This window comes from Eutrema salsugineum, unplaced genomic scaffold, assembly GCF_000478725.1.
Source record: "Eutrema salsugineum unplaced genomic scaffold, Eutsalg1_0 scaffold_3, whole genome shotgun sequence".
NCBI lineage: Eukaryota > Viridiplantae > Streptophyta > Magnoliopsida > Brassicales > Brassicaceae > Eutrema > Eutrema salsugineum.
The window spans coordinates 13,441,444-13,464,315 of record NW_006256756.1 but is presented as its reverse complement, the minus strand read 5'-3'; the positions used below and the strand labels follow the sequence as shown (position 1 = coordinate 13,464,315).

At 36.9% G+C, this 22,872-nt stretch overlaps 3 protein-coding genes across 3 annotated transcripts; 2 read left to right on the top strand and 1 right to left on the bottom strand.

Moving 5' to 3' along the window:
- Positions 1 to 11,453: 11,453 nt before the first annotated feature.
- On the bottom strand, positions 11,454 to 15,169 carry LOC18014684 (mitogen-activated protein kinase kinase kinase 1). The gene is made up of 9 exons (XM_006397232.2): positions 13,924 to 15,169; positions 13,631 to 13,715; positions 13,465 to 13,527; positions 13,198 to 13,355; positions 13,018 to 13,090; positions 12,849 to 12,908; positions 12,546 to 12,659; positions 12,019 to 12,272; positions 11,454 to 11,928 (listed from the first exon to the last, which is right to left on the bottom strand). Exons 1-8 carry the CDS (start codon positions 14,949 to 14,951, stop codon positions 12,042 to 12,044), a joined length of 1,812 nt encoding a protein of 603 aa, XP_006397295.1. The 5' UTR covers positions 14,952 to 15,169; the 3' UTR covers positions 11,454 to 11,928; positions 12,019 to 12,041.
- A 3,095-nt stretch (positions 15,170 to 18,264) lies between these two features.
- On the top strand, positions 18,265 to 19,385 carry LOC112085223. The gene is made up of 5 exons (XM_024154377.1): positions 18,265 to 18,327; positions 18,399 to 18,455; positions 18,734 to 18,829; positions 18,921 to 18,971; positions 19,047 to 19,385. The coding sequence occupies exons 1-5, from the start codon at positions 18,282 to 18,284 to the stop codon at positions 19,196 to 19,198; spliced, it is 402 nt and encodes a 133-aa protein (XP_024010145.1). The 5' UTR covers positions 18,265 to 18,281; the 3' UTR covers positions 19,199 to 19,385.
- Positions 19,386 to 19,398: 13 nt separating this feature from the next.
- On the top strand, positions 19,399 to 22,857 carry LOC112085222. The gene is made up of 6 exons (XM_024154376.1): positions 19,399 to 19,885; positions 19,968 to 20,257; positions 20,346 to 21,220; positions 21,516 to 22,326; positions 22,418 to 22,492; positions 22,592 to 22,857. Exons 3-4 carry the CDS (start codon positions 20,819 to 20,821, stop codon positions 22,161 to 22,163), a joined length of 1,050 nt encoding a protein of 349 aa, XP_024010144.1. The 5' UTR covers positions 19,399 to 19,885; positions 19,968 to 20,257; positions 20,346 to 20,818; the 3' UTR covers positions 22,164 to 22,326; positions 22,418 to 22,492; positions 22,592 to 22,857.
- Positions 22,858 to 22,872: the final 15 nt, after the last annotated feature.

The following is a 22,872-nucleotide window of genomic DNA, read 5'->3' as shown; positions in this document are numbered from 1 at the left end:
ATGAATGTATGATTCGTTTCCCTAGTCTAATAAATTTAATGAAGAATTAAGTTAAGATTAACTCCAAATAAAACAGAGCTAGTATGTCCTATTAGAAAGAATCTCCATTAAAAGAAGTCCTTTGGTGAGAGTTCGTAATGCAAGTATTCTAGCTACCGCCTAGTCTAGTGCTAAACCTTGAAAGAACTATCATAAAAGGGGTAGTGTAGAAGTAAACAGGTTGGTTATTATCACAGATTTTTGTCACTATTCCCTCAAATTTATTTGTACTTTGAAAACAATGGGTTGCCTCCCATCAAACGCTTTGGTTTATAGTCCTTAGCTAGACTTTTGCAAAAAATCTAGTTTAGTCTAGTGAAGATCTTGTCCTAAGACTAGTCTTTTTCGAGATCTTCATGTTGTCTCTAGAAGGTTCTTCATCACTCCAGAGTTTTTCTGCTTCAAAAGCATGTGTTCTTTGGTGTTTTCCTCTTTTGTTTTTGAAAGGGGTAGCTTCGAAGAAGATATCCTTGTTGACATTTGCAAAAAAAACTCTCCGGTTTGGCCAATCCATGATGGCTTCAGCAGTTGCCAGAAAGGGCCATCCTAGGATAATTCGATATGAGTCATCTTTGGTTGGGACTATGTAGAAGTCAACAGGGGCAATGCAATCTCCAATAATCAAGGGTATGTCTCGGGCTATTCCTCTTGGTGTTTCACTTGAGTTATCAGCTAGGCTGATCTTAGTCCTGGTCCTTGAAATGTGCTTAATACCAAGTCTAAAAGCAGTAGCCTTGAACATCATGTTAAGACAAGCTCCAGAATCACAAAGAACATTAGGAAATCTTTCACCTCTAATATCACAAGAAATAAGAAATTGACCTTGGTCTTGGATTTTGTGAAGGTTTTGAACTGGTCTTCCTTCTTGGTGGATTGATGTTTCAAACACAGAGTAAGAATCACATTAGAAGGCTACGGCATCAGACAATTGAATCTATGTAGGGCATTCTAATCTTTGCAGATGTAGGATTTTCTTGGCTGTGAAACTGGCAGCATCTAGGTCACTCCTTGTGATCATATTACATGGGACATAACGATAAAGTTCCTCTGATCAGCGTTTGGGGCTTGATCTTCAGAGTCTGGGCGAGCTTCGGATGTTAGAGCTAGTGGTTTGGTTGAAGAGGGCACAAAACTAGCTGCAGGTTTCAATGGTGTGGTAAAGGAGTGGTTCTCCGCGGTTAAAGGACTCGCAACCGCGGTTAGACGTAGTGCCACCGCGAGTGAAGGATGCGCGGCCGCGGAGGGTGATACCGGGGTTGTCTTGGCTGCTACTTCTTCCTCCTTGTCTTGGGTGCCTTCAATGTTGTCATACACGTTCATTCCGGGATTCTCTGCAACTGATTTAGGTGATTTCTTCTTTCCTCCTTGAATATGAACAGATGAATCTTTCTTATGATTCTCAAAGATCTTTTCCACAAAAGAGCTTGTGTCTTCTTAGCACTTTGAGAGATAGCTGATTTCCGAATTGGTCTCCTTGGCCTTGTGCTCGAGTTTACTTAGGCGAAATTCAATTTCTTGAAGTTCATCATCGGTTTTTCCTCTATACCATGAAGAGAATTCACCAGATTCTTTGGTCTCTTCCTTGACGTCCTTGACATCAATCAAATTTTGAATGATATCATACTTTTGCTTTATTTTCTCTTCCTCATGAGCTTCTATAGTCTCCATAAGGGCTGCGACATCTTTCTGGATCAGATCCTTTAATAACCTCACATGATTGGAGAGGTCATAAATCTTCCTAATCAAGGTGGCTTCAGTGACGACTTGAAAATCAAGGTACTGGTTCAGCATAGCTTCTAATCGATTAAGTTGGAGCCTAAATCGATTATTCTCATAGTTTTAGTGCAGAATCTGATGAGGCAGGGGATGAGATGGTCAAGTGTTCACCAAAGGAGGTGAATAAGGTTCATCTCGGCAAACTGGAGGCTCGCGGCTTCCATGGTGATGGTTCAGCTGAGGGATCCAATCCATGTGTCTGTAATCACGCCTGAATGGTGATTCACATGCTCAGGGAGCAGCACACAGGTTGCAAAACCTTCGCTCGGGATTAGGGTTTCTCCTTTGTGGGTGATCCATGTCTCAAAATTCTGAAACTAAGGCAACAGTAAAGAGATAGTTAAAAGAAAAGAGATAGGGTGTTTAAAATTTGGGATTACTTCCTATGAAGTTTGGTAGAAACTTGACATATATAGCCTCCCCGGAAATGGCCCCAAAAACTTGATATGTGCTAGGGTTAACGGGTCGCAAATAAGTTTTAAATTGATAAAATCCTAGTATCGTGCAAGTGCACAGTCGTGCAGAATAGTACTTAAGGTGTCGATCCACAGGGAGGATGTTTAATTTGCAAAAAATTCAAACTGGGATAAGTAAGCGAAATAATAAACTCAAGGGGGCTTTTGTTGATTTTAGTTTTTACGGGAAAAGAAAAGACAAAGTAAAAGTAGACCTAATTCTAAACTAAATCGATAAGGGACTAAAAATAAAATAAGTTTGAGTTATTAAAGACAATCTAGGGGATGCTCGATTCAAACTAGGTTTCTAAACTCATAGGGGGCAATGCAGACTTCCCTTGTTTACCCTAATTGATATCTAAGTATCTTCAGACTAGTCTCAGGTAGAATATCTTAATCTATTTATAGGATCTGCATAAAACTAGAATAGACACTTATATGGTTAACCAACTCTTGTCATCTTAACCAACTAATCACTTAAACTCGACAAGTAGCTTTTGTCTCTTGCCGCGAGTAAGATTATGAATTACTAATTTCTTTTTGCTCACATCTTCTCTATAGGTAGCTTTCGTCTCCTACTGCGACTATGTTCTTCCGAAGCTATTTCCGGAAATCTGATACATCACTCTCGTGGATCTGAACAATCCTAGGTTCAGAGATTAGTTCATGACTCTAGCCTCATGCATTAAGTTCAAATTAGAAGAGATGAAATCTAGAATATGGTTGAGAAAAACTAGCAATCCCTATCAAACATATATGTCCCTTCGATGGGTCCTTAAAACTCAATTACTAAACTACTCTAACATGATGCAGGAAAAAATAAACAAGTATTAAAGATGCATAGACTGAAAATAGTCTGGATAGATAAAAAGAAAGAAGAAGGAGATAGGTCAAAGGTTCAAAGGCAGAATCTCTCTCTCTCTCCTTCGCCTAACCCTAAGAAACAAAGTTTGGTGGCTCAAAAACTCATTACAAGAGCACACACCCGATTAGGACTGGTAAAAAATGTATTTATTGGTCCTAAGGTCTTCTAGGTCTTCTCTATGGCTTCTGCAAAGAGAAATTACAAAGTGGGCTTGATGTTGGGCCTTGGGGCTGAGTTGTGTTGCACCGCGGGTGAGAAGTGTGAGGCGCGGCCATAAGGTGTTTTGCCGCGGATCTGCTGAAGTTTGGGCTGGTTGTCAAGACAACTTGATCTTCATGTAGCTTTTGATTGCACCTTTGGATTTTCCTGAATAAAAGTGCTATGGAAAGTTAGTTGAATCCTTTTGAATTTCCCCAAATTTGAGCTGGATCCGACGGTGATAAAGTCTTCATTTGAGACTGAATTTTTTTACGGTTTGACTCTGAGCTAAAAATGAGAATTTCTTCTATTTTGTCAACCACTTACCTCTTTTGCAGATCTCGGAAGCGACAACAACTGCAGATGATGGGCCAACTCATTCCACAAGTCCAGGCCCAACACATGTGTCGGCCCAACACAATGACACTCAAGAAAGAGGCCCAGTTACAGGAGATCGAATAGAAGCCCAATTTATTCCTTCTTCCTCGCAACCAGTACGACGAGATCCACCGCCACCAGAAAATCAACATCCAATGCAGACATGGGTAAAGAAAAAAATCACCAAGCCATCAACAAAATATGTTATGGCGGTTCATGTCTCTCGAGATTCACACCAAAATTTGTCGACATGGCAACAAGCAATGATGGGTCCACGGTGGCGTGCAGCGATGAGTTTTGAATTCAATTCAACCATTCAACATCCCACATGGGGTTTGGTGGCTGCTACAAATCGGATGAACATTCACCATCAAATACCATCCAGATGGTTCCATTGACCATTATAAGGCGTGTATTGTTGCCAAAGGATTTCATCAGCAACAAGGAGTGGATTTCACTAATACATTCAGCCCAGTCATTAACTCGACCATGATTTGAATTATTCTTGGTCTTGTGGTGAATTTTGATTAGCTTTTCCGTCAATTAGATGTGAATAATGCATTTTTGCAGGGACATCTACATGATGAGGTCTTTATGAGTCAGCCTTTGGGGTTTGTCAATCCAGATTATCTTTCACATGTCTACAAATTGAGGAAAGCTCTCTATAGTTTTAAATAGTCACCACGGGCATGGTATTCAGAACTATGAAACTCTTTGTTGGCTGCAGGATTTTGGAATTCTTTAGCTGATACTTTGCTGTTTATTTTCAAGACTGGAAAGGATTTTGTCTATCTCTTGGTGTATGTAGATGACATTCTCATCAATGAAACAAGCTCTTCTCTGGTTCAACGAGTTATTGATGCACTTGTGGCCAAATCCTGCATCAAAGATATAGGTCATCTCCGTTATTTTCTGGGAATTGAGGCGAGAAGAACTACTTAGGGTCTTCATCTGATGCAACGTAAATACATCACCGCCCTTCTTACTCGAACCAACATGGTGAATGCGAAACCGGTTGCAACACCACTTACTTCATCACCAAGGCTATCACTTAACTCTGGTATGATGCTCTCTGATCCTCGTGAATATAGGCAAGTGGTAGGTAGCTTGCAATATCTTGCACTCACAAGGCCGGACATTTCATATGCGGTCAACTGTCTCTCGTAATTTATGCAATGACCAACCTCTGATCACTGGCAGGCTGTTAAGCGTGTTCTTAGATACTTGGCTGGAACAACATCTCATCGGATTTTCCAAAAACAATGCCAATGCACTTTTCATGCCTTCTCTGACGCCGATTGGACTGGTGACTCGGATGACTATGTTCCCACGAATGGCTATGTTATCTACCTTGGCACACAGCCCATATCATAGACCTCTAAGAAGCAGTAAAGAGTTGCACGATTTTCTATGGAGCCAGAATACAGAGCAGTAGCCAACACCGCCATATAACTACGTTGGATTTGCTCCCTACAACAGGAACTAGGAATCACTCTCCCATCAACTCCTACAGTTTATTACGACAACATCGATGCTACATATCTATGTGTCAATCGAGTTTTCTACTCTCGCATGAAGCATATTGCACTAGACTATCATTTCGTTCGAGGACAGATTCAAGCTGGTATACTTCGTGTTGCTCACGTCTCGACGATGGATCAACTCGCTGATGGACTCACCAAACCTCTTCCTCGGACTCAATTTCAAAAACTAAGAAGCAAGATTGGAGTTACTTCAGCCTCTCTATCTTGAGGGCATGTGTTAAGGAATATATTATATTAAAAGGATGTAAGTGTAATTAGTTAATTGTTATGATTTACTCTACTTGTAATCGTGTATATATATCTTTCTAATAAAATATTATTAAATGTTATACTCTATAAAAAATATTAATTGCCTTTCTATTTTAGAGTTTGTGTGAATTGAAAAAGTAAAATAATGTGAAAAAAGAATAAAATAATGTGTAAAAAAATACATATTTTTTTTTTATTTCTTATTAGAGATGATCTAATGATAAATGATATATGGGCTCCATCACCATTCCCCTAGTTATAAGATTTTTTGACTCTGTGACATCTACTTTTAATAGGTTTTCTAACCATGTATAAAATTTATATGCAACAGATATTACATTACGGTCTATGCGGTCTCAGTCAACTGACAACAAGAAGGATCCAAATTCTATAAATATATGTATTTTTTTAATTTCAAATATTTGTTTTCATCTATACTATTATTTGCGAAGTCAGAAATCATATGTGTCGCCTCCACAAGGATTCGCCCACGTGTCATTATTTAAAAAATTATGTATCATTTTAATTAATTATGATAGGTCGATCATTAATCCTATTAATCATGCGTGTCAATACATGTGACATGGCTTTTTCTCAATTATGGGCCAGCGAATTTGTTGATGGGCCAGCGGTTTTGTTCTCGGTCATAGCCACCGAATCTGTTAAATGGGCTACCAACATAGATTCCCTAACCCCTCAAGCATTTATCCTACTATATATACCCATGTCATTTACATGTTTTTTAACATCCAACAACCGTCACGATCTTCCTTTGCAAGAAGTGATGTTGAACTATAAATAGTATGAAACTTAAGAGACCTATAACTATAAATATTATAAAAAGTGTAATATCTTAAGAGACTTATATTGCTTAAGCCTCAATTAAAGTAAAGAGAGAGATTCCTACGCTAGGGCAGTCCAATTATACTGTTGCTGAAGATTAGATCAGAGGATTTTTTTGATGACACTTGTATATTCCAAGCAAGAGTAACCAATGAAGAAAAAAAAAATTAATTCTAGATCGGTTACTCTCGCGATGGCCATACCTAGGGATACTACAGCTAATGCCACCAACCTGTGAAAGAACAAACTCTAAAACAAGGTTAAAACAAAAAAAAAATATGTAATGAGGGTTTTTATATAGTCTATACTATTATTTCCAAAGTCAGAAATCCTATGTGTCGCCTCCAAAGCGATTTGCCTACGTGCCATTAAAAAAAATTATGTAGCGTTTTAATTAATTCTGATATGTAGTTCATTAATCATATTAATCCTACGAGTCAATACATGTGACATGGCTTTTTTCTGAATTATGGGCCAGCGAGTTTGTTGATGGGCCAGCGATTTTGTTCTCGGTCATAGCCACCGAATCTGTTAAATGGGCTACCCTGACCCCATTTAACATAGATACCCTAACCCCTCAAGCATTTATCCTACTATATATACCCGTATCGTCTACGTATTTTTTAACATACAACAACCGTCACCGTCTTCCTTTGCAAGAAAGATGTTGAACTATAGATAGTATGAAACTTAATAGACCTATAGCTACAAATATTATAAAAAGTATAATATCTTAAGAGACTTATATTGCTTAAGCCTCAATTAAAGTAAAGAGAGAGATTCCAGTCCAATTATATTGTTGCTGAAGATTAGATCAGAGGATTTTTTTGATGACACTTGTATATTCCAAGCAAGAGTAACCAATGCAGAAAAAAAAAATTCTAGATCGGTTACTCTCGCGATGGCCACACCTAGGGATACTACAGCTAATGCCACAACCTGTGAAAGAACAAACTCTAGAACAAGGTTAAGACAAACAAAAAACATGTAGTAAAGGTTTTTATATTGTTAATCAGGTGAAATTTTACAAAAAGCCAGCACGCCGTTGTGGAAGAAATGGTTTTTTTTTTTAACTCTGCAAGGGCATATGTTGGTGTCATCGTGATCTTAGCCATTTGATAGAATCCAACTAGACAAACACAAAAACTTTCAAGTGTGGGATAAGAATATAAAACAGAGCACATTCTCTTTATCTCTTCAATGTCTGAACTTTGATCTACACAATTTTATTAATGCTATCAAAGGTCAATTAACAGGTTGAGCTATGAATCTTGATGCAATCATTACAGATTGAGCTGTGAATCTGTAGTGTTTGAGGCTGGTATTGGTGAGACCAGAAGCAAAGGTCATGACAGCTTTAAAAGAGAAGAGAGAGGAGTACGATGTTGTCTTTGATGTAGGAGACATTGGAAGTAACTAGTGAGACTTTAAGAAAACTAGAAGTATTCAAGCAACAGAATGGGAATCAATAATTTTTTATAAAAGTATTTTGGATACTTTGGTGGATCCCATATATATTTCGTGATTTTGAAATAGTTTGGCTGAGAATTGTGACATGGGAAGGGCTCTCCTTTTAGAAGATGTCTCTCTGTAGGGTATTTTAGAAGGACCATTTTTATTAAAGCCAATTTAAAGTAGACTTGGATCTTTGGAAAGTTACATTTATTCCAAGAGATTTAATCATATGTGTTGGATTGGATCTTGTTATCTCTTATGACATTGTATTATCACTGAGGGTCTTATACACTAACAAATACTAACTCAAACTGGAACTTGATGCAAATATATAAAAAGTGTTCAACTTCACCTGAAACAATTTAGTTTCATTTTGTTCGTATGAAGCTATAGGCTTATTTTAGAAAACGAAAGTTGCAGTATTTGTGACATAAATCACATTTTTGAGTTTCTTTAATTATTTTTTTTAATTGTCCACAATTATGAAAGAATCTGTTGTTTTCAGCAGCAAACAAAAACGGATATCATATTATGAGGGGGTAATTAGCGAACTTATGTAAGTATTAGTAAGTATGTGAAACACTTGTATCTACAAAATGGTCATTGCTTTGTGTCATTTCTTCGGCTACACTTACCTTTCCTGAAGCTAAAGAAGAAGAAGAACATAGTTAAGGTACATTTAGTTTTTTTTTTAATGTTACATGTGTAATCGCATGTGGTTTCTTTTTTTGATGCTGCTAAATTGCTTTCATTTTTTTAAGGTTTTCATGTTCTACTGTACAGTCTTCCTTAAACGTGGTTTCATTTTCTGACTATACATATATATTTGGATAGTCAGAATCGACTGAGCAATTTTTTTTTCTTGGCTGGAGTGTAGTCGTGTGTTTTCTAAAGCTTATATGTCTCCATTATTCAGAAATATCTTCTAATTAAGTTTGTTTGGAATTGTAAAGATGGTTGATGTTTGGATGGAAAAGCTAATTGATTTGTCTAATGGAAGAATAAAAGCTAATTGACTTTTTGGATGGAAGAATAAAAACATGGAAGGATAAAAAGTTGGGAAAGACAAAGATGATCATGAAGAAGAATAGAGAGGGAGAGGATTAGAAGAATAAAAACCGGTATAAGAAGACAAGAAAAATTGTAAGACCAAAAAAAATCGTAAGAAAAGAAGATGACGATGAAGGAAGATAAAGAAGAAGTCAAAGATGATGAAGTAAAAGAAAGATCGGAAGGTGAAGGAGAAGGTTATTAATCAGAAGAAGAAGAAGACAATAAAGAAGGAAAAGGAAGAAAATAGCCCGAAAGAATAATAAGGTGGAGAAGACAAAGACGAGGAATAAGTAAATTTGAAAGATATAGAAGGAATAAAAAAAGAAGAATCCAAATTAGATGAAGACGAAGTCGGAAAAGACAATATGATGAAGAAAACAAATAAAAACCCAGAAAAGTAATAAGAAGACAGATGAGACGAATACGTTGAAGTAGAAGAAGGAGAAGTAGAAGAAGAAGAAAGTTGGATAGAACACGAATTGGAAGAAGGATAAGACATGGAAAAATAAACACGGATGAAGAACAAGTACGAAAAAGATCAGAAGATGAAAAATAGGAAGTTGAAGAAGGTAAAGATGAAGAATGAGACAGAGAAAAACCATAAAGAAGTCATATAATATGAAGAAGGAGAAATAAGAAAAAGGAATAGAAACCAGAAAGAAAAAGAAGAAGAAACCAAAAAAAGATGAAGAAGTTAAATTCTATGAAAAAGATGAAGAAAAAAGGAAGTAGAAGAATACAACGGAAAAAGATGAAGAAAAAAAAAACAGAAAGAGAAATGAGAAGTAGTAGAAGGCAAATATCATTAAAAAAAAAGAAGCGAAAGACGATAGAAAAAAGAAAAAAAATGAGAAAGAACATAATTTAATGATTCTTTATTCTTAAATATTCTTATTCGGGAAAAAATATATAGGATAATAGTTTATATATATATATATAATATAATACTATAATGTAGTCTATATAATAATTATATTTTTAATGCAGTATTGTTTTCAAATTTAGATCTACAATTTAAATAAGTGATTTCGTACTTGTATAAGAACCAACAAGAAGGAGAGACAATTCTGGTAAAGCGGGAAGAGAGTTCTGACAATGAAGTCATTTGTAATTACAATGTGTGAGACAACAAAATATTATTTATTAAATTATCGAGCAACATGAATATAAATTCGTCAATGATACAACCACATATGAGAACACTGCGTACAATCATATGTAGATGAAGATAAAGATTGAGTGTGTGTAAAAAAAATTTCAGATAAGCAGTAAATTTTGTTGTTGCTGATGAACATGAAATATATTTGGTGTCTTATTAATAATGTTGGGAGAAAACATTTCATTTCAAATCAATAAGGACATTATGAGACAAATGAGTACTCGAAACTCTTGTAACTTTTTATGTTATTGTATAATATTGTTGATTTTTAACGAATGAATTAACTAACTTCAGAATCGAAATGAAACTTGATGAGAAGAATAATTATCTATTGGTATTTGGACAATATCTACAGAAAAACCTAATTAAAAATAATAATTAGAAAAAGAAGTTGGAGAAGAAAACCAGTACATAGAAGATGAAGTGAAAGATAATAATATTCATGATTAGAATCTTCTTCTTAATATGCCGCCCAATAGATTATTTGGGTCATTGATAAGTATAAAGTTTTTTTTAACTATGAAGATAATGATATTTCTGATCAAAATCTTCTTTTCGATGTGTCACCCAATGGATCATTCCCTCAAACAGAGTTTCTTCACATGACATGAAAAAAAAGGAAGTTTCTCAAAATTATATTTAACAATGTTTGACTTCTACAAATTTTATAATCAGTTTTGTATACATTGTATATCCGCACTTGGCGCAAATTTTGTAAGAAGTAAGAACCAAAAAATTTCGATGGGGCAAAGGGTGGGCGCGGAGCAGATATTCTGGATTTTGGAGATATCTGTTCCGCTCCGTCCGGATCATTATTTTTCTGATCTATATCCAGTTTTGTTATTATCCGGATATCCACTTTTTGGATATCCACCAAAAATCCGAACATTTTCTGGATATTCGATTCGTTCCATAAAAATATTTAAATAATATATTTAAAATAAAAATAAAAAAAAATCAAAAATTAGCCAAAAATGACAACAGTTTCTTAAAAAAGTATTTTTTTCTTAACTTATTAAGTTTTAATATTTAGAATAATCAAATTTATAAACAAAAATTCATAAAATTACATCTATATATAATAATTATACAGTTTATATGAATTATTATCTATCTATCTATATATATATATACATATATACTTATACCGGAGCGGAGCAGATATATGTTTTAATTTTTTTTAGTATTTACGATTTACTCCATTTTTAACGAATATTGAATTTTAGTATTTGTTTAGCTCCATAAATTTACGGATATTCAGATTTTTTGGATTGAATCGAGACGAACAACGAATCGAAGCAAATCTAACAGATATTTTGCCCAGCCTTAGCAAATATTATTAGAACCAAGTTGGATCATATACTTCAATAAAAATGTTTTGACCATAATTGAATAAATGATTGGGCAACGGATTTTTTCAGCGTAAAATAAACGTAAAATAAAATTGTCTCCAATTCCAAATAGAGAATCAAAGGCTCTTAGGAATTACGATAGAGATTAAACCCCCATCAGAACACGAGATGTGTACACAGTTACAACTTACAACACACAAGAACTATCAAAAACTAATTATACATTACATTACCAATTGGATACATACATACACTAAATAATTTAACAAATAACTAACAAAACCTATACATTCAAAACCCCAAGAATGACACTCTAATTTCCCCGTGCTTTAGAAAGTTTTATCCTTTTCCCAAAAGAATATGGCTCTTCAGTTTTCAAATCAAGCCCAACACAACATACCACAAGAAATAACCAACGAATGAGCCAGAAACCACCTAAAGGGTATGTCTCCAGGTAGTTTAGCTCTTCCTGCGCAACCGAACCGTGTGTTGAAGAATCATATCGCGAGTCTCCCCAATAGTTTCTTTGGGGTCTCATCTCTCACAGATCTTCTGGTTACGCCTGCTCTCTCACACATTAGGATATCAATGTTAGGACATAAAGGTTTTTGTTCTGATATATTCTCGTGAAAGAAAAAAACAAAAGCTTCACCTATATAGGCAATCTTCTATAAGTTAGCCTCCTCTATGGAGAAGCGGAGATGCTGATCCCAATCCCGAGCCTGAGCCCGAGCCCGAGGATGATAACGGCCTTCTCATAAATGGATGGTTCAGCAGCTCAGCTGCAGTTGGGCGCTGTTCTGGGTTTACTTTGAGACATTTAAGAATGAAATCCCGAGCGTCTGCTGATAGAGACTCAGGTACTTCCGGAAGCTCACCCCGTCCGATCCTAAACAGGGCTTGAACCTGCGTGTTTCCACAAGTTCTAACTTTAACTCTTATTTACTCGAATAATCCAATAACAATAAAAAAAATTAACGATGAAATGTTGTTGAAGACCCTTTTTTGTTAATAGAAATAACATAATTTTCAACTGTACACAAGCACTGTAATGAGACCAAATATTATACTGGGCTAAATGATTTGTTAGTGTATTTTTCAAGAAAACCCAAAAAGTTTGTATATCTAAATAGTTGATCTGTTTTCTATCACGAAAGTTTGAAAATCTTGAAGACTTACGGGGTCTAAAGGGAAGTAAGGGATCTTGCCAGTCAACATTTCCAGAACAGTGCACCCTAGGCTCCATATATCAGCTAGATTTCCATACCCGTCACTACGCTTCCGGTCAATTACCTGATCAAGCCCAGATCACAACATAAGTGGAAAATAAATCTGAGCAGCAAATGTCACACATCAGTAACATATTTTAAAAAACGTTCCACATACAACATGTCTGTTGATGCATGATATCCTTGCTTATCATTGCATTCACATAATCAAAAGAACATGAAGGATAAGTGTGATAATCTCCCAAAATTATACCTCTGGAGCCATCCAGAATGGAGTTCCCTTGCAGGACTTAATATCGTTCAATTTTGACACCTAAATGACAAAGTGACACAGGTATCAACAATCCAGTAAGGGACAAAGCGATTTACGAGGTCATTACCCTGGACCAAGAAAACTATAAACATTTGGAATTGGAAAAGACCTTTGCCAATCCAAAATCTGCAAGTTTAACTACTCCAAGAGCGTCCACCAATATGTTTGCACATTTGATATCCCTTTTGTCGCATCAGATGAAAAAAGTAAGGAACCGAGGAAATGCAGAGGCTAAGGAGATACAAGAGAGTTTGTATAAAGACTGGAGAAAAGTATCTACTAGTCTTACCTGTGAATAAACTTTTTATCGTGGAGATATTTTAAACCATGAAGAATCTGTCTTGTGTACCCTGAGACTTGAGAGTCTAGGAGCTGGTATCGTTTGTAGAGCTTTAGAAGGGACCCTTGGGTTACAAGCTCAAGAAAGATATACAAGTTTGACTCGTCCTGCAAACAGGGAATTGCGTTATATTTTACGAGTTACTGACTGTGCAAAAGAAAAAAAAATGCTTAGGCAGCTGCAACTGAGAACAGGAAAGCCAGAGCCGGATCATACCTTGGCTGTGCCACGATATCGCACGATATTCGGATGCTGAAGCTGACTAAGTAGTGCAATTTCCTGTTATTGAAATTGTGGCAAAAAGAAATATTAGAAACCATATTGAGACAATTCTACTCTGGTAGTGAAATAAGCTGCAGATCATAGACAAAGTATATCTCACCCCCTCGAGTTGTTGTATGCATTCTTCTGCCTGACTTCCCTGTTCAAGTAATGAAACTTCCTTGACAGCAAAGAAGTCCCCATCTCTATATTTAACATAAACATCCATCAAAAAGCATTCAAAGAAAATCGCTTTGCACCTTATTTGTCAACGCACTAACTTAGCATCCCTTTTCAAAATCTTATCATACCCGATAATTCTTCCCAACTTAAGTCTATCTTCTCGAAATATAGAGGGGGCAACTAAGCATCTGGTTTCAAGCTCAACAGAAATTAGCAACCAGCAAGACTTACCCTGAAATACCTTCATACACGGAACCAAATGATCCTCGTCCCAGAAGCCCACCCTTCTGCCAAGACGTGATGATAGATCCGGACGAATAGATGGGCGAGGTATTAGATACTGTGCTAGAAGAGTCACCACCCTCGTTTGTAGTGAATGAGCATGCCTCGTCAGCTGTATCAGCCGAGTGGAGAAACCTCGCTTCCGTCCCTTCCTTTTCCACGGCTTCCTCTTCATCGCAACCATTGTGTGAAGAAGAAGAAGAAGAAGAAGAAGAGGAACTTGGCCGCTGAATTGTTTCACTCTCTGGAGGAGCAAAATGGTCAAGAAAATCCCAGGATGATCCCTGATGATCCATAGAAAGTCGTTTCATTGACGGAGGAGGTTTAAGTACCGGTGGTCTTATCCCCTTTATACCACCACCCCCAACAGCAGCAACAACATTATCGGGATTAGGGACAAGATACCCTCTCGACTTAACCAAAATGGTCGGTGTTCGCTCAATAACACGCTTTTTCTCTTCACCACCAACATCTACAGCCTTATCAGCTAAATTGCTAAAACTCCCAATCACGCTCGACTCGGAACGCGTCAACTCAGTATCATCCCGATCCGCTGAATTATCAGAAACAGCATCACTAGGGCCTGCTTCACTCGAATCATGGACCTGAAACTTGTGACTATCGAGCTCAAGAAACTTAAACCTATTAACAACATCTGAGGAAGAACGCTTCTTGCAAGCTTCTTCCCATGCGGCCGAAGAAATCGCCAAATCTTCAGGACCAGACAAACCAAGAGACCGATAAATCCGATCCATTTCTCCATCGCTTCCTCCGAAGACTCTGAAATCTGGGAGCTCCAGAGAGCGCGTCATCAGAGAAGTAGTCGAAACGGAAAGATCTTCAGCTGACGAGCTAGAAGAAGATGCTGCGTCATAATTGATGTACTTCGCTGCGTCTCGCCGCTCTAACCTCCGCATCGGAGTCTTATCCCCTGTCCTACCCGATGATTTCTTCATACGAGCTATGATTCTATCCATAGCTACCTAAATCCATACGCAAATTAACAAGTGTGAGTAACACGAAAACGGCACCTCTTACTTGAGAAGAATCGATTCGGAGCTTGTAGTTTTTTTTTCCCTGAAAATCTAGGAGGAAAGAAAACCGCGGGAGTGAAGACCGAAGATTGGGCAAAACCTGACGGCGAAGAGAGAGAGAATAAGAAATGTAAACAAAAACGCGGTGTTTCGTGGAATAATTGGGACGGAATCTCATTTCTGCGTTTTAATTTTTTTTTTTTTGGGAGCCATATCGGGTCCATTAGTCTCGTTTTTTTTTTTTTTTAACGCGTTAAGTTTTTGCTTATCTCTGGGCCTTCTACTATGCTGGGCTGTTTTAAATCTAAAAGAGGATCTCGAGGAAATCCAAAATGATGATGATAGTCGAAAACGAATATAGCACAGAAACTTAAAGAAGCACAAAATTTTATCCCGTGTATCTACACGGAAATTTTATCAATTTTTGTAATATAATTTATGTTTTCTTTGTAGATATAATTTTTTTAATAAGTGACAAATATTCATTTTTTGTCTATATATAATTTATATTTATTTTTTTTAGTATTTATTATGATCATAATCATTAAAACATAATTATAACCCGATTATTTTATTAATCGAAAAAGATAGTTATTATAAAAACTTAATTTTAACTTGTTTATTATATTAATTCCAAAAGAATTGTGGTTATAAAAACATAATTCTAACCCGTCTGTTTATATTACTATATAATATAAATATTTTTAAATTTTGAAATCATTTTTAGCTTAACATCTTGCATATTTTAATAGCTTAATCTGCATATAATCATAATTATTAAAAAAACATAATTCTTTCCATCAAATTATCATATATTATAAAAATATATATATCAATGTTTAATATGTAAAATTTTAGAGTGATTGATTATGATTAAAAAAATACAATAACATATTCGTTAACTATATGTGTTATTATGAAAGTATTATTTAAATTTCAAATTTTAAATTAAATCTAAACTATATTTAAAGAAGTTTAAAGTAATTTAACTTATATCTAACTTTTTTTATTTAAATTTAATTACAAGAAAATGTATTTTAAAAAGAAAATGAAGAAATTTTATATATATTTCGAATTAATTTTATATATAAAAGAAAATGTATTTTAAAAAAATATTGCAACAAAATAGGATTACTTTAAAACAGTTTTTAAATATTTTTGAGAGTATTTGGATGCAAACACTAAAAGTGATTCTGTTTTAGTATAATAGATATTAAAATGAAGAAATTTATTAAAACAAAAAAAAAGTCAAAAGACGTGGGGAAAGGAGAATAACAATAATTCAACATTCTTCTATGCACAAACAAAACAAAAACATGCAAGAAACCCAATTATTGAACTACACGACGAAGCATGGAGATGGATCTCAACAGAGAAAGATTTGAACAAGTGTATTTTAACCACATCTTCAGAATTTAATGAGGCTCTGGAAAAAATTCCCAATATGATTTCCGAGAAGAATGAACGGCTAACAGCTACACACCTACAACAAAGAAAGATGAGGTTCATTAGAGCATGTTTATTGCAGGTTCTTAAAAGGGGCTTATAGACTTTTATGGGCCCAAAATAAATAAAATAAAGAAAATAAGTAAAGAGTTTGTTTTTATTTTGGACCCTTCAGAACCGACTCTTAAGAGCCACGTGGCGTCTTTTTATTGGATAAAATTTGGTCAGCCAAATTTTGTGAATCCTCGACAAAATTTGAGTACAAATGTTCATGTTGTTTTGTGTTTTGGTCTTTTTTTTTTTGGTCAGAGACTCAAGTCATCACCAACAAGACGCTTCAGTTCTGCGATTCATAATCAGGACGAAATTGCTGCAATTCCAAAGATGATACTAAACTGCAGAATCGCTTCAACTACATGAACGTCTCTGGCTCAACTTGTTCTTCCCTTTTCTCCATTCTCTGTGCTGTAAGTCCCAACCAATTTCCTTTATTTTCCTTAATAAATCAACAAAATTGAGATTCCCATTATAAAAAGGATCGATCTTTCACTTCACTTAACCATTCGATTGAACTAAAGATTCTTAGAAGAATAGTATGATGAATTGTTTTGGAGCTACTGATTCTGAATCTCACCGTTCCCTTATTTCCCACAGAGATGTGACCAGTTCTCTAGACAATTGTTTAGTGATGAGACTTCTCCAATTCCAGTTCTCTGCAACTCAACTCAACTCAATTTTTTTTTCAAGAACCGCATGTGGGTTTCTTGCAATAAACTTGTTTTTAAGCAAGATTCTTAAGCAAGATTTTAAACTTAAATTTACTAATAAAATATTGGGTTAATCGGTAAAATGACAAATGAAACTTAAAAAATAAAGGAACTAAGAATGCGAAAATAAAATTGAAGGAAATACAATTGACGAATATTGATGTAGCCACTTTTGCCCCTATGACATGTATAGATAGGTTCTGCAGGTTCATTTAATGCACTGCGCATATAGGGGGACAAACAGATACAATTGATATCATGAGGAGATTTTCCGCCGCCCAGGCAGTTGATCTGGACTGTCTGTTATAGATGATAATATATAGTGATATTGTCGGTAAATCTTTTATCTCGGAAGACGTAAATAAAAATCTAAGGATTTACCTCTTTATATTAATGATGATAACAACGGTTGTCTGGAAACACATTTACAGAGAGAAAACGCAGAGATAATTCACTGAGTGTATTAACTGCAGCTGACCTACAGCTAAGAGTAATACCTATCTGGAATCAGTTAACGGTAACGGTTTTATACTTCATAAGCATTGATTGACAATGATTTTCATAACGATCTATGTCTTTGTATTTATGGTTTGATTAAGTAGTATTTATTGGTTATAAATCTCAGGCGATGGCGATGAGTGTGCTTTTGATTCGTGGGAAGTGGAAGAAAGGAGACGATGGAAAGTGGGATCATTTTCCTGATATGGTAACTGATAACTGTGTTATCAGCTTGAAAGAAAAAGATAACTTCAAAACCATTGAAGCAGCCGTTAAAAAGGCACTGCGTCTGCTTCCGGGAACAGAAGTTGAAATAACATACCAGTGGCCGCAGTGTATGCTTGGAGCAGAGGGAAGGCGAAACCATCCAATATACATTGTAGATGACGATGATGCAGCTTTGTTCATGGCTATTCGTGCAGACTTGGAAGATGTTGTCCTGCGAGTTCGAGTAATACCCCCAGGCACAGAGAAAAATGTTAACTCATTCACGACAACAGTTAATCTCGGGAGACAGAAGCCAGAGAGTGGGGGTAGTTCCAATCTTGGAGCAGAAGCATTCATGAGGAGCAGTGGTGTGTATGGGAAACACACTACTGTAATACAAGGTATACATAGTTGAAGTTGAAACTTTGATGACGTTGTAATTATGCTAATGTGAAGAATTGGTGGTGTGTAGGTACGTTGTGGGGAAATGAGATGGTGAAGCAGAAACCGGACAATGACAAACGAGATGGTGAGAAAACTATAATTGAAGTTGTCCTGTTAACTTAACATTTAACTTAAAATGTTGTTAACTGATAACTTAAATTGTTGTTAACTGATAACTGTGTTATCAATTAGGGAAAAGAATTGCTGAGGAAACTTCAACTAACCTTCTCCACAATGTAGATCGAATTGATTAGTAAAACTTATTGGGCCCGCTAGTACTGAAGATCACACTTAATTTACCTTTTGAGGGAAACAAATAAGAAGTAAAATTGTATTAACCAAGAAATATATTTTTGCTATTAGACAACGTGGTTGCGCAATTGATGGCTAATATAACCTCTGCTGGTTCGATAATTCGCACTGAAGCTGCGGCTGGAAAGAGTGTAATGGAAGAAATGGGTACGAGTATTCAGATATGTTGTTCGTTGTATATTATCTTAGCTTGTACTATAAGTTTGGAGGAGTGTTTAATTATGTAATTCTAATGCAGGTGAGGTAAACCAGCGAAGTGATCAAGGAACACTTGAACCGGATCCTCAAGGTTAGAAGATAATTATATGTTACCCGATAACATCAGCATCAAGATATCTTTGTTAACCGTTCCATTTGATCGAAGTGACAGTGATGAGCTATGTCAACTTACTGAACGATGGACCAAATTCTGATGACGGGTTTATGGGGAGTATAAATGCAAGGCAGTGGTTCATACTGAATGGAACAGACGCACATTGCTGCGAGTGGTCAACAATGCAGATTCTGGAATTGTGAACAGATACGGCCCTTCACTCGGCATGGAAACAGAGCGATCCGGTGAGGTGCCGAACCCTGCTTTAGAACCAATGGATACTTCGACGGGGTTTGGTATGCTCTTCAAGTACCTTATTTAAAAAGTTAATATCATAGATTTTAATAAACAACATACCAACAACAACTACGGCACACAGATATGAATTTGTTGGCGAATAGACCTATATTCTCCAATATCGAGGCAATGAAGAGTTGTGTGCGGGCCCCAAACAGTGTGTTAAGTACTTTGTTCTGTTTACCCCTCTAATACTTTTTAACCGCACCTTTGTTGTTGTGTTAACTAGTTTATACTCATGACAGTAGGGCAAAGTAAAAGGACTGCTAATCCTGTAGGGCCATGGGAAATGGACGCTCGTCAGCTTTGGCAATATTTTCAGGGAGGACTGAACAGGAAAACATTAGAAGAAAGTGCAGAAAGAGAGGCTGCGGACGTGATTACAAAGTTAGCTACTGATATGGTAAACAGCAATTTGCAGTTAACTTTGGCGGGTGCTTTTGTGACGCCAAATGTAGCACTATCACAGCTGCCAATACGTTCCCCAAATTCATCATCATCTTCAAATGGTTCGTTCAGCAGTAATGGGAGTTCTTCGAATGAAGTAATGGAAGAATGTGAATATGAAGACAACATCGCCATCTCTTTGATAGGTGGGTAATCTACTATTTGGTATAATCTATCTGTAACACAGTTATCAGATAAAATAATAAATAAGTGTTTGTTCTGGTGAAGGTGAAAATATGAGACCTCAAATTCTTGAAGGCGTTCCCATATCACGCCGCAATCAGGCTTTGATACTTGGAGGAGGAAGTGGTTCACGTAACCTAGTTGGTGTACAAGATAAGGGTAAAGGAGTAATGCGTGAGAGTAGAGAACATATTGTATCCACTGTTGCTGCTGCGAGGCCAATTATCCGTCTGGACACAGAACAGATCCCCGTAGCAGAGGTAAGGGTTACACCAGGCCACCAGCAATGTATGAACGGGATGCACCATCGTATTTTGATGACCCCATGGGCGAAGGTATACCAATTTTGTTTTTGCTACTTGTCCTCAATAAGTAAGTTAGACAATAATTCAGTTATACGTTAACTAACACGGTTATCAGCAGATGCAATGGTACGGGCACTGCACGACATTCACTACGAGGGAGATGAGCTGTTTGTTGGCCGGGTCTTCAAGAACAAAGAAGACTGCAAACTTAAGCTACATATACATGCCATCAATAACAAGTTTTCGTTCAAGTATAATAAGTCTTGCCCCAACGTTGTCATTGTAATTTGCGTTGGAGAAACGTGCCCTTGGAGAGTTTATGCAGCAAAAATGGAAGGCAGCACTAGGTATGAGATAAGGACGGTGAGACTCGAGCATACGTGCAGTGTTGATGTCTGAGGAAACTTTCATCGTAATGCAACAAGCTCAGTCATTGGGGACCTGATGAGAGCAAAATATGGTGTTGAAGGCAGGGGTCCCCGTGCGTTTGAATTGCGACGCCTATGCCGTCAAGAACTCAGTCTCCGCGTAAGCTATTGGAAGGCTTGGAGGGCACGGGAGATTGCAATGGATTGATCATTGGGTTCGGCGATGGGAAGTTATGCATTAGTGCCAACCTACTTCAAGCTGCTTCTACAATCAAACCCGAACTCTATGGTCGGACTTAAAACAGAGACGGATGCAGCGGGGATTGAGCGGTTTAAGTATTTGTTTTTCTCCCTTAATGCTTGCGCAAAAGGATATGAATACATGAGAATGGTTATCGTTATCGACGGTACCCACCTACGTAACAGATATGGAGGATGTCTTGTAGCAGCTAGTGCCAAAGATGGGAACTTCCAAGTGTTTTCCCTTGGGTTTGCAGTCGTGGATAGTGAAAACGACACAGCATGGGAGTGGTTCCTTAGAAAGCTCCTTGAAATAGTGCCAGACGAACCTGGTTTAGTGTTTGTTTCAGATAGGCATTCTTCAATCTACGCAGCTATATGGAAGGTAAGTCTAGGTTAATATAGTTACTTCCTAACCGTTTTATCATGCTATTCCATTTATATACTCTGAGTTATCGTGATAACAAAATGCTAGATATAAGTGGAGTTCATTCTGATATTAGATATTAACGCTGAGCCTTAACCACAACTGTGTAGGTTTAATATAGTTACTTCCTAACCGTGTTATCATGCTATTCCATTTATAGACTCTGTGTTATCGTGATAACAAAATGCTAGATATGAGTGGAGTTCATTCTGATATTAGATATTAACGCTGAGCCTTAACCACAACTGTGTAGGTATATCCGATGTCTTCTCACGCCGCATGCATTGTGCACCTCCAAAGAAATGTGGTGACCAATTTCAAACCTGACATGCCAAGCCATTTGACATCCCAAGCTGGACGTGCGTATCGTTTAAGCGAGTTCGCCCGGGTGTTTGAGGAGATTAGAACCATAGACTCATCATGCGCAGAGTATTTAGAGAGGATCGGCTTCGAGCATTGGACACACTCCCATTTCGTTGGAGAAAGATATAACATCATGACTAGCAATATCTCGGAGTCTCTTAACAATGTTCTGACTATGGCACGAGATTTCCCAGTTATCTCAATCCTAGATACCATTCGTACAACACTAGTGTCCTGGTTTGCACTTCTACGAGATGCAGCTAATAAGGATGATGATGTGATCAATCCAGAAGTTAAGGAGATGATAATGGAAAGCTTCAAGAAATCATCAGGCTACTTTGTTATGAAAACAGGAGACGGTATTTATGAGGTCCGTGATGCAATGGACACTGCATTTGCTGTTCATCTATGGGAGCAGTCTTGTACGTGTAGAGAGTTTCAGTTCCTCGGGATTCCTTGCGAGCATGAAATCGCAGCTGGTATCAGGGAGGGTGTTAGGGTGGAGACCCTGATTAATGTCCATTACACAGTTCATTAATCGTAGGCAAGCTTATGCAGGACTGATAATGCCGGTGCCCGACATGGACACATTGGAGCGTACCACAAGGGATTTCGGTGGTGTGAGAGTAGGACCTCCCAATGTTCGCCGCCCGCCAGGTCGTCCAAGGAAGAGTTGCATACTTTCAAGTGGTGAATTCAAAGTAAGTAAAATGTGTTGCCTGTTAACTAATTTGGTACATAATTATGTTATCCTTCATCTCTTCATATTGACATGGGTGTGATGTAAAAAAGCGTGTGGCAAGGCGTCGCTGTAGCAGATGCTGTGGGCGTGGACATAACAAGTCCACCTGTAAGGGGCTTATACCGGTACGATTCAATATCCAGACGTTAATTTGAAAAAGGTAGTTAGATGGAAAATATATGTACCGAAGAGAGTTTTAATATATTTCTTGTTAATGTTAACAGGACCCCTAGGATACGGAGGAAATACAAGATGCATAATGAATGTATAAAGTGGCAAGAACTTCATTCAGAATGATGGTGTAAAATACAGGCGTGAATGGAGTTCACCTATGTTCGTACTTGTGACCAAATTTTTCCTTGTTGACAGTGATCACCCAATTAACGTAGTTATGCAAACAATAACATTATCATCCGTAAACATAGTTGTAATAAATTTGTTACCGTAAATGTTTTGAAAAAAAGATATATGAAGCAGAATTAGCAGGAAATATGATCCAACAACG

Coding starts and splice junctions, on each gene's coding strand:
- LOC18014684 (XM_006397232.2), bottom strand. CDS start 14,951: ATGGATAGAATCATAGCTCGTATGAAGAAATCATCGGGTAGGACAGGG. Junction 12,909..13,017: donor CAGATTTTGGATTGGCAAAG/GTCTTTTCCAAT, acceptor TTTGTCATTTAG/GTGTCAAAATTGAACGATAT. Junction 12,273..12,545: donor CTTACTTCCCTTTAGACCCC/GTAAGTCTTCAA, acceptor GGAAACACGCAG/GTTCAAGCCCTGTTTAGGAT.
- LOC112085222 (XM_024154376.1), top strand. CDS start 20,819: ATGGGAAGTTATGCATTAGTGCCAACCTACTTCAAGCTGCTTCTACAA. Junction 21,221..21,515: donor TCTACGCAGCTATATGGAAG/GTAAGTCTAGGT, acceptor ACAACTGTGTAG/GTATATCCGATGTCTTCTCA.
- LOC112085223 (XM_024154377.1), top strand. CDS start 18,282: ATGAGGAGCAGTGGTGTGTATGGGAAACACACTACTGTAATACAAG. Junction 18,456..18,733: donor GGACAATGACAAACGAGATG/GTGAGAAAACTA, acceptor TTTTGCTATTAG/ACAACGTGGTTGCGCAATTG. Junction 18,972..19,046: donor ACTTGAACCGGATCCTCAAG/GTTAGAAGATAA, acceptor ATTTGATCGAAG/TGACAGTGATGAGCTATGTC.